At 40.3% G+C, this 12304-nt stretch overlaps 1 protein-coding gene across 2 annotated transcripts in view; it reads right to left on the reverse strand.

The window, feature by feature from the left end:
- Positions 1-12304, reverse strand: part of fras1 (Fraser extracellular matrix complex subunit 1) — a 245665-nt gene that overhangs the window by 126412 nt on the left and 106949 nt on the right. For both annotated transcript variants that reach the window (XM_071483970.1, XM_071483969.1), the window contains exons 12-13: positions 11721-11864; positions 7566-7712 (exon numbers count right to left, since the gene is read on the reverse strand). In XM_071483970.1, coding sequence (XP_071340071.1) covers positions 7566-7712; positions 11721-11864 — 291 coding nt within the window. The remainder of the gene's footprint in view (positions 1-7565; positions 7713-11720; positions 11865-12304) is intronic.

Here is a 12304-nt window from a genome sequence, read left to right on the forward strand (position 1 = left end):
TGATCACAGAGAAAGCACAAGGGCGTTTTTTTGGGGGGTGAGGGATCCGTCTTTTGGGATGGAATCATATGTGAATTCACCTTTTTTATTCAGATACATGGTCACTGAGAGTGAAAAGACTTCACCTCGATTTTTATCTAAGCAGCTGCAATGTTCCAGAGACATAACTGCAATACAGTCGATACAGCAAGAAATCCAGCAGCAGAAAGAAAGGACCCAATGTAATTCTCCAAACATTTCTTCTCCTGAACCAATCAGGGAAAAAAATCAAACCATACAACTTGGTTTTTTTTTTCAACCCTCTGACACAACCCGTAGTAGTGTCTGATGAAATAGCAGCTAGCGGCAGGCGCACCAGGCCTTGGTTAACAAGGTAACAATAATAATCACGTGGACCAGTGGAGAGCAGCATACCTACCTGCGTCTCCATGGTTACTGTAATAACAGTCATGACTTGGTTAGGTTTGGGGGAAAAAATGGTGATTTGGGTTAAAATAAGTACTTCCTCAACACTAGACAATCTTTGTTGTCATGGTTACAATAATAACAACAAACAGTCATAGATAATAGAAACAACATAATCTGCTACTTTCACATGGGAATCGAACACCGCTCTCCGGTGTCATATTCATTCATCCACCCCAACCTCCTCCTGACGTCGCTCTATAAACTACGTCACCGCACTTTTCCCTTTGCTCCTGTCATCATTACTACGACCACTAGATGTCGCCTAGCAACAAAACCTAACTATGGGTCATAGTAACCTGCTGCACAAACAACGTATTGGGTGAGACAGTCGAGGTAATATTGATTAAATCTCTCCAACTTTTCTTGAGATATCACAAAGCCGCACACATTCAGAGCCATGAAATCACACCTAACAAAAACAGCTATTAATGCCAAAGGTCTTCTAGTTCAGGGGAAAAAAATAGACTAAGGCTCTCACAAAAAGCTTTTCTGCTCCTTGAGTGAAGAAGTTCTAGGGATAGAACAGCAGTAAAGTCATCATGAATAAAAATATTGGTAGACTACCCACCACAGCGAACAACAGCATTTATTTCAGAGATGTACCGAGTAAATATAGTGCTCCTAAAAGAAGGCTGCCCTCATGTGATCTCACAGAGTCTAAAAGGAGTTATGAATGATTTTCACTGCCATGAATAGATGCATTGAAGATATCTCTCAGCTTTAAAAATTTGGAAAAACTAATTTAAAAGGCTGGTAAAGTAAATACAGGTCAGTTTTCTCGGTACTACGTCTTTTTAGAATAAAGAGGTGAGCTGCAATAGCGATGTTCTGAATAAGAGAAAAAAGCAGAGCTGGTGAGGCTTTGTAAAGTGCTGCACTGTGCGTGGGTCAGATGGTCTCGTTCGTTAGTGCAGGAGCTCTGCTATTCTGCAGGTGTCTGTAGGTGATGGAGCACTAACAAAATACCTCACCTGTGTCCTGCAAAGCTAATGAAGTCATTAAATCCAAAGTGTGTCCAAACACTACAAGAACAACAAGATTCCTTCAGTATAACATTACTAACAAATATCAATCAATTTTTGTGAAAAAATTGCAAATCTATTTTGAATCGACTTTTGCACCCAAGCCGAATCATTTCTCTTGTGCTGTGCACGAACACATTTTTATAACCAATGCAGGATCAGCCTGGCCGAGTTGTTGTATCACTGGTTGAACCTTAATGCCAGAGAGAGATGTTGATACAGTTGCATTCTGCAAAACCCTGGATCACATTCAATGCCAGTGATTTTGTTTTAACTCAAACACCAACATTTTTGAATTCTCACTGACTACAGTATCTCAACATGGCAACTATGGTATGGTTAAGGTTAGGGAAAGATTGTGCTGATGACATATTGACCTACTATGGTTATGGTAGGATTAGGGTTAGGGTTAACTAACTACTACATTCAGTAAATAGGCAAATGTTAATTACAAGTCTTTGACGGGACACCAAGTCCAACCTCCTTCATAGAAGTCAAACATGCTGCCCACCCATCCATCACTACGACCTATATTCTCTATATACTTTCTGCCTCGCTACACAAAGAAACACACTGCTTCCTCCGTTGAGGCTGAATGTCATACTTATACGGAGCAGAATCATTAAAACTGACGTAATTCCTGAGGATACTGGGCTGTCAAAGGACCATCAAATGTCCATAACTACAAGTGAAGAATCAAATTAAACCTAAGGGAATATTACTTTTAATTGTTGCATGATGTTCCATATTACCCCACTGTTATCATTGTATGTGTATAATGCTGATGGTCTCCTCTAAGTATCAACAGCTGATGTGGTGTGATGTTCTACCACAAGTGTGGGCAAGTGAGCATGTGTGAGACTGAAGACCTTAGTCCAAATCAAATCTGTTGGTTTATTTAATGATGAAAACAATCTTTGAAATCATGACAACAAACCTTGCTTGACATTAACCTAGTAGATAAAAGTTGTGTCCCAGTTCAGGGGCCACATCCTTTGGAGGTTGCATTTGAAGAGAGACTGCGTCACAGCAGCGCAGCCAGACATTTCAAAGGCTCCTTCAAATGCAGCCGAGGAATGAGATCCTTCTTTACTTGGGCAAGAAAGGTTTCAACAGGTGGACTCTTTGTGGCCCAACCAATCCCAAGATTCAATGCGTGCCTGTAATGAAAATAATATGGCACCAAACAACGCTGACAGACAGCCCAAGGATTAAATTTTTAAATGTAATGTAAATGTAGATGTAAGTGGGTTTTTAGCTCAGTTCAACAGCTAACTGTTAAAAAACTGAGGCCATGAAAACCTTGAGGCGACAGGCGACAGGAGCCCCACTTTGAGACGCAATGGTGAGGGTGGGCACAGCTAGTGACACTAAGCGGAGATCCTCCATAGGCCAGACCACCTCATTTTGGCTCAGCCTTCACGGTCTACGGCAACCACACCCTTTATAGACCACCTCCTCCAAAGGAGGCAGCCCCTGAATTGGGACATATTTACAGTTGTCTAGACTTAACCAAACCTGACCTTCAGTGGCAGCAGACCAGGAAAATCTTAGTTATGACACCTTGTTGATAATCTGTAGACCTACTGTATGTTTCTATCATATCTATATCTCAAAGGACTTGTAACATTATTATCTGCTTCCATCAAAGTCATGGCTAGTCTCCTTTTGTTGACTCAGCCCCTCAACAAGACAGATGTGCATATGCTGTTCAGGTCCGTTTCCATTAACCTGCTTAATGCAGAGTTTGAAATTATTCCAATCAGTTCCAACGATGGAAATCCATCATCATGTTTAACTGGAATGACACATGAGGAGAAAACCCAGATTTATTCTAAAGAAACACTTCTATTTTGCACAAAACTGCAGTGGAAACCTGGCTACTGAAGGAAATGAAAAAGGTGACAACAACAGGTGAGTTTGAAAATGAAGAGATCAGTAACGAGGGGATGTACGGGACAACATACAATACACACTGAAGATACAACCTAGTTTTATTTTCCTCCACTTTATTTGCTCAATCCCTTCCTGACTTACACAAAAATCTAGTCTGAGTATGAGCAACAAGCCAACTGTGTCTTATCTCACCGAGCCATTAAAGACGAGAGGGAAAAAAGAAGAACGAGAAACAGCTTGGAGTGGACAAATAAAAGGAGACGGAAGAAAGAAGAGAGGATAATATCTCTCCCAAAACCCCCATAATTATTAACAAGCTGACTTTGAATACATGCACAAGCAGACACAGTAAAGCATTCAGTCATAAGCCACAGTCGCTAAAAACTCTCCAGGGAGGCCTGTATTGACACGCTGGGCTCTGGGTGGTCCTGGTCCTCTGCCAAGAAGAGGTGCAATCCACTGTAAATGTCTCCAGTACCTTCCAAACACCTTACACACTCACTGCTACTGTCAACTCCCATCTCCTATATCTCCTCTTTCACCTCTTCCCTCCTTCCTTCCTGTGATTTTTTTCACCTAAACAAGTGTTGGAACAGGAGTTCGTCCAGGCTAAATCCACCCTAACAGCCTCAGACTAAGCATTCCCTGATTTACAGTCACAGTGATTGTGAGTCCCACTTTCCACTGCTGCTGTGTTTGCTCCGTTCTCAGGAGACGCTGCTTGGGCAAAACAAAGAGGTTTTGCTCTCATTAAAGCCAGTTTTATGTTCAAAGTAATGGTCTGCTGACTGGTTGTTTGGGACACACAGGGAGTTTGTCTTGTGAACTCAACACCACAGATGACAGTATTAAACCTGGATAGATGCAGGGTAAGTGCATGACAGGGGACGCCTTGCACAACAGCTGGCACTGTATTCAATTTGCTTTTACTGTGCAACATTTGACAATGAAATATCTGCAGTATTAATACAGTCTAGATGCTGGATTAATGCATGAGATGCCGGGGCATATAGCACCGAAGCAGGACAGAGGCAGCATAAATGCATGAACTGGGATTTCCATGAGGGGTTTGTACCATAGCTAGCACTGTATACAGCACATGAAGCTGCATGGATCGAGCCAGGATAAAACTGCTGCCATATCCTATTAGAGACCATCCAAGGAGCTCGTGCACATGGAGGTCTGGAATTCCTATCCTCCTGACATTATTCATTACAGTGTGAAATTGAGCTGCAGAACTGGCTGGACTGTAATCACATTGTGCTTATTCTCTGCTCTCTAACCCACTCCCCATCCCTCTCTCTATATATATGTATTTCTTCTCATCATCCCCAGGAGCCACAGCAGGTCTTCTCTGCTTGATTGAGGCACTTGGCCAAACTGCTCAGTATTAGCATCCCCACAGGGGTTTAGCTCACCAAGCCACGGCTTTATTTATTGGCTCAGGCTTTGGAACATTGGGAGACCTTTGAGGTAGACTGGTTGAGTAATAGTCAATGTAGACAGCTCTTGTTGTATATCTATCTTGTATTGGCACTTGGTACAGCAGGGTCTAGTCTTCCCTCTTGCTTTTATCCACTGTTAAGACTGCAGAGACTCTTGTGAGCATTTTATTTGAATAGTAAAGTCAGTCCCTGGCATTTCTCTATTGATCACCAAGGTATACAACACAAATTAGTGATGCATGAATCCACCCGCCACCTACCTTTACTAGTTATCAAACATTACCACTAGCGCATGATGATATGGTAACATATTACGCTGAAGTAAGGAAATTCTGTCACCGCTACTTCCCAAACAGTTTAAAAGCTCATTATAACATTTAGCCCCTGCCCAAAATGAATTATTAAGGTCTCATATTGTATAAAGGTAGATGTCCATGTGTTCGTGATTATAAAGCAGGTCTAGGTTCTATATTAATACTGTGAAATTATCAAAGCCTCAGTCCACAGAGAAATGCACACAGCCTGTATTCAGAACCTGAGCCTTAAAACCAGCCGTCAGGACTTCTGGAACTTTGTGATGTCACAACAACGCAGTCATCACCCTACAGTTGTCATGAAGGAGGAAATTAGCTCTAGAGACCAAAACAGTTTTTTGTACCACACATTCATGTTTAATTCTGCTGTAAAGTTGGACATTTTAACACTGGAGCCTATGGGGACTGACTCACTGTTGGAGCCGGACTCTAGTGGTCATTAGAGGAACTGCAGCTTTTAGCTCTTCAGCATTGGCTTAATTTTAAAGCCCCGGAGGTTGACACTTGTTTATATCTGCAAAGTTGTTGGTAGACTGGACATAATCAATATTTACTAGAACATTTGACACTGGAGGCCAGATGTTGATTGTTTTTATTGAAAGACAACCAAGTGTAAGGCTCTAATTCTGAGAACTGAACCCAGTTTTCTGCAGTGCTGAGCAAGTATTTCCTCCACTTGTTTTTAATCATTTTTAAAATATTCAAATTTACTGTCAAATATTGTTTCAAATGAACTGCTGCCCCAGGGACTGGAGACAGCCTAAATAAATAAGCAATGGATTTGACAATACAGCCTTATGATTTTAGAAATGGGTTTATTTCCTGGTAAAGACTTTCTGGGTTTTTTCTGTGGGTGTGAAGTGATTGACAGGAGGCCACAGCATAATGCAGCAGCGCTGATATTAAAACATGCTCAGCTCCAATTGAGTGAATTAACAATAAAACAAAAAAAGTTTGAAAAAAGCAAATGAAAAAAAGCGATTTTCAAGTCAATTTAATTTTCAATTACAAATCCATTCTCAAACACCAGCTGGTTTTTCTGATGTTCTTTTTGAAAGACTTAGATGAAAGTCAGCAAGAGGAGTGACAGGGAGTAGAGGGACAAATATTAAATAATACAAACTTTTACTTGACAAAATCTTGAATTACTTTTTGTCCTTGCTTTAAATGACAGCAGGACTTAAATAACTATTCCAAACAACCTCACTGAGGGAGACTAAGCCACAGTGCAGCAACAGTTCAGGAGGCATGTTATAAAAAGCAAGACTTCTCCAATCTGTACAATGCGTGAGCACATCCGTCTCCAAACAATGATTTTCTTTCTTTTTCCAGTGCCTTAGTGAGGAAAACCACAATACCGGAGCAATGATACTTCAACCCCCCGAGAGAGCTCTCTGCTTTGTCACTTTGTAAAATATTCAGTCAGAACATCCACTCAAAAGTTCTCCTGATAATCAATCCACTGGAAACACGTCATACAGAGTTCATTTGAGGCCCCAAAAACACTGTGATGCTCCCACTGTTGAAATGTACTTTCTGCCCCACTGAAAAGGGCTTGATCTGAAATATTAGATCTCCTGATTTTTCATGATTTCCATAAAGATATATCAGAATCAGATTCTTTGCTTTTTTTTAGTTTGGGATTAGATAACAGACATAGAGACAAAAAAGATATTTGCAGATACAAAGCATAGAAACATAAAAAGAAAGGACAAGGAGAGGACAGCAGGAAAGACAGAGGACATATATAGAGACAGATATAGAGGGAAAGTATGGGAGGAGGTGAAACTGCAGAAATAAGCTCATCCATCTGTCATCACACAGATCAACCAGTTTAGTCTGTATTTGGTGCCAACATGGCGGCTGACTGGGTAGCTGAGTCTGTGCGATATCATATCCATCCATATGTTCATGTATATATTAAACACTGTTGCTTATATGGAAAGGCTATCAATAATGCCTCTTGGCTGCCACCAGCATAAGCATAAGCATAATATGGAGGCATAAAAACTGACGAAAGTATAACCTGCACTATGTGACTATTATTGATATTATAGAAGATATATCAATATATACAGCACTTTAAAGCTTTATTTATGTAAAACACAAGTGCTAAGCTAAAAAGGAAAACTGGAGAGAGCACAATTAGATTTATTAGTCTCAAAATTAAGGTTAACTGTGACAAATGGAAGTGTCCACTGTAGCTAACAGGAGTAATCTGTCGTCAGTCACCTGACTTAATCTCATCTCATTAATCTTAACCCAGATTTAGAGAAATGAGAAATGTAAACATTCAAACATTCGACTAGCTCGCCATCCTCAGCCCTGAAAGTTTCAAGTGGTGAACCTTATTAGTGGCTGAATCGAAGCCAAGACACTATACAATTTTGGCACATTAAATCACATCCTGTGATACTCACGGCGACAGTGTGTGTGCTCGTGCTGGTAGGAACCGGGAGGACAGGAAGCCAGGCACTGGCCGCTCTCAGCACTCAGCAGAGGCAGCTGGGAGCCACAGGACAGGCACTCCCACCTGCTGGAACAGGTGGCACAGGATGACTGGCAGGCTGTGGGAGAGGAGAGAGACAGACGGAAAAGAGTTCAAACTAATTTTCTATTCCTATCTGAGCTTTATTCATGGTTACAGTGCTGCTGATCACTGGTCAAAGAAACGAGAGAACCTGTGCAGTTCATCAAAGGTGAAGCCTGCGAAGTAATATTCAAACTTGTGGGTGATTTGAAGTCTCTGGTTATGCTGACTGGGATATTCTTGGACTGTGGAGGAAAACTGAAGAACCCTGAGGAAACTAAGCTTGTGCACATTTGGGTCTTTTATTGCACAAATATTAAAAAATAAACACAGGGAAAAAACAGGGCATCATCTATTATCTCTGTAATTACATCATGTCTGCTTCCCACTTAAAGTTATAATATGTGACTTTTGCACAGTAAAATGTAGTAAAAATGACAAGACCTATGTTATATATTTTTGAGTTGTGTACTAAGATTATCACAAATTTTTCCATCAATTCTCAAACCAGAGAAATCTGTGATTTTAACCATGGTAACGGTCTGTTCCATTTGATCACCTGTCAATGACGCCTGTCAATGATTTCACGCTGTTTTCAACTGTATATTTTAATCTGATGAAGGATTTACTCATTAAGTTATTAGAGAAAAAAGCAGCTCAGCTCGCAGCTGCTCCGAGACGTCCTGTGTCTGCTGAAGAGCGTCGGTGAATCATTGAGTTTTAAAGTGAAACTGCTTCAAACAGTGTTTTTACTAGTGAAAAAAAAACAACAGCTCTGTAGATAATTTGCCTCCTGTGAACATGTGACACTGAAGGAATCCAAACTGGCAGTAGCTGAGGGCAGTGGTGGAAAAGACAACAACTCCCATGATCCCACACTATTTCATGACATCACCCAACGTCGTCTTTTGTTGTTGTTTTGACTGACACCTAGTCTCAGAAGTCATACTGTGTGTTTAAGATGATCTTTATTGTCTTGAATTCTCTGTCAACATCTGATATTTTTGTCTGACACCCTTTTTGATGTTTATATTTTAGTGATGACTTTTATTTTTAGGTTTGCAGATGATGAAGTGGAGGCAAGTAAAGGTGGTTTTCCAGATTAAAACATTTTGCTTTTTAAAACTGAATTTAATCTTGTTTGGACCTAAGTATTTGGCCAAACAATTTTGTAACCTTACAAAACCAAGAAAACGGTCTGAGACTAATGTGGTAAGCATCACTTTAAAACAGATAAACTAGATAAAATTTAATTGTAATGAAAAAAAACTGTAATGTAAGATTAACTATATTACACAGAGAAATAAGAAATGCATTGTTTAGTCAAAATAATGTTATTAAATACATCACTTTGGCAGCGAGACACTTCTGTTTGGTCCAATGTAATAAACTTACAGACATTTCCATAACCATAATAATGAAACCAGCACATATGGAAAAGGACAGAAAATGCAATGAGGTGACTTCAGCTGTTTTTTAATGAGAAATCCAAGATTACAGAATATAAAGCAACTAAATCTCCTTCTAAAGCTCATAGCAGCCACCCACTCAGATAGAGAGGAGATATGAAGACAAACGGGAGAAATATCACGATGCCTTGTGAGATGAAGATGATGACGATAGAGAGAAGAACACAAACAGATTGGAAAGAAGACACTGTGAGATTGCCAGACTTGAGGTGAAAGGAGGAAGATGTGTCCAGAAAGATGCAAGACATCTGGATGGAAAAGAAGAGATGGAGGCAATGATCTCATCAACAATGTGAGTTCAGACTTGCAGCTTTATTTTTGGTTTTCAAAATAAAAAAGTGAAACAAAATTTCTAACAAATGCACGAATTTGACTCTAACACAAATCATACCCACAAAGCAGAATAAACTTCTGGTCCTATATGTGCCTGGGTCCTCAGCCCACGTCTGGCCCATATACCTCCACATCTGGGCAGATTTTCTGTGCGAATGCCACAATTGGCCAAGATGTGAATGCAGCATCTGACAATCATGCTGTATATGGGCCAGATTCGGGCCGTGGAACTGGGTGTATACTGGCCCAGAAGAAAACGTGCATGTGGCCCAAGCGTGGGTCGGATTTATTTTGCTACCTGGGTATCAGGTTATTTATCCTTCCACTACGGTTTGACATTAATGAAACGAATGAGCTACAGATTTACAAAAGATCAAAAGATCCTCCTCTCCAGTATATAACATGCATCTTGATCAATCTTCATAGATTTTGCGAGTACTGGAAGAATAGCATTAGATGAATTGCAATAAATGATCAAAAACACCATCATCAAAGCAGTGCAGGTTTATGCAACATCGGGTGGATGGTCACGGTCTGATATGACGACAGATGGAACAGAGTAAAAAATGTTTCATTGTCATTTTTTTTAATCAGTGCAGCTGCCACTCAGGCAGTGTACTCTTCACCTGTTCAGCTGTGTTTAAAAAAAGCTGAAGCAAATGAATCATTCAGGCATGGTGGAAATTTACCTCATGTAGCGCTAAAATCTCAGCAGTCAGTTTTGATTATTCCTTTAACAGATTTCTTCACACAGCAACAAATCACTTATTATTGATTCTTTTCACACAATCCAAGTTTTTTGAAGTAAAACCTAAGAGAGGTTTAACAACCATTTGGTAAATAAAGTTTGATCCAGATCTAGTCATTTTTATCATTTAAACATATAGTAGTGGTTTCTTCAGTGGAGGAAATTCTAGAAGGCCGTTGTCACCTGGACACTGTCGCTTTCACCTGAACGTTGCATACCCCACTGTGTCAGCTCACATGTGGGCGGTGCCTGTGTATTTTAATGTGTGGAAGGCCAACGGTTTAAGAGGAGGGACACAAACACACAAACATCTCACTTTCTCAGACCGATTAACAAAACCAAACTGTGTGTATGACCACATCACACACATAGCTGTTTATTGCAATATTATTGTTTAAAATCTCGTTTACAGAACCTTTAACATACTAAATTTTTTTTTCATATTCTTTTTTCATATATTCTTCATATTGTTTGTAATGGTACATTGAGTCCTCTGCAGTTGGTGTTCCGTTAGTTTTACAGTGACCTTCTGATCACACATATCTTCATATGGCATATTTAATATGACGCTGGTAATGTCTTTATTCTATTGTGCTGCTGTTAAGGAAGCAGGAAAGTTATTTATAAACTTAAAGAAGCATTTTCCTGGTAGAATAACATTATTATAACATTGACTTAATCTGTACACAATCCACACGTTAAGGACGCAAGCACCCAAGCTCTATATTTCTGAGGTACAAGTGTGGAAACGCTGTTAAGGATTCAGCCGGAAGCATTAGCAGCTAGGCTTCAAAGTTAATGCCTTTATCTGTGTCTGATAGCTTTACTGTATCTGGGCGTTTGGTGTTTACAGTTTCATGAATAGCTGTGGGCATCAAATGCCTGGCTCACAAGGAGAGTAGGTCAATAGGATGGGACCACGGATGGTAAGAATTCAATGTGGTAAAATGCTAAGAAGATTATGGCTGTTGTGGGTCAACACCCGGTCAAGGTGGCACAGCTGGGTTTTTGAGCCAGGCAGATGCAAAATACACTAAGATGCACACACACACACAAAAAGGAGGAGGAGCAAAATGCACACATAAATTCAATACAGATACTGGTATACACACGATCAATCCAGGTGTTGCAGTCTTAAACTTTAACACATGCTTGCAGTGGTGCTGCTGCACTTCATTTCAGCAGCTTAAATGTAGCCTGTTTATGATCAATGAGTAACTGCCTGCAGATCAAATGGATTTTCTATAGTTTTGAGATTTTCTATTTCTATTCTTTCTTTACAGCCAGGAGAAAATACAGGTTGTACAAATGGTCTGCTAACTGTGGGATCTATGTAGAGGCGACCAAACCAAATTTCAAAAGTGTGGTGTACAGACCACAGGGAGGCCTCTAAATGTAAATATGAGTCAATTTAACCTGCTGCACAGACGATCTATTGGCTCATTTCTTAAAACAGGACAGTCTGGTATATCCAGTATTTAGAAGACAGTCCTACCTGCACATACTCGTCCTTCAGCGTAGTAGCCAGCTGGACAGACGGGCAGACAGCGGCCGAGGTGGAGGAAGGCCTTCGGGTCCCTGCAGCTGTCACAGTGGTCAGGAGCCCCCACACATGACAGGCAGTCTGCGTGACACTGGACTGGAGGACACACACAGAGATTTGGAATGAGGATAATAAGGATGCTACATGGAAAAAAGATTATATATGCACGACTACAAATGGAAGTTGTGCTCACACACACACACACACACACACACATTCACCCTCTAATGCACACAAATTTTGACATTCAATTTCATGCTAATTTTATTCTATACATAGCGACAGACACCACTGGACACAATAGTTGAAGTTCCTCACTCACTGACACATTTAACATTTAATTTTATGCAAATTCTGTTGGACAGATTTGACTCTGCACTGAAACTCAAGTTAGCAGAGGAGGACAGATTTAACTTAGCACACCCACACCCACCCACACACCCATACCCACACTCACAGACACAAAATTAGTCACATTAAATGTTCTAACAAATTTCACCCTATAGTCAGACTGTGTTAATGAGTGTTTTACTATG

The sequence above is a fragment of the Trachinotus anak genome, unplaced genomic scaffold (assembly GCF_046630095.1).
Source record: "Trachinotus anak isolate AG129_WGS33_773 ecotype Australia unplaced genomic scaffold, CSIRO_AGI_Tana_v1 ptg000008l, whole genome shotgun sequence".
NCBI lineage: Eukaryota > Metazoa > Chordata > Actinopteri > Carangiformes > Carangidae > Trachinotus > Trachinotus anak.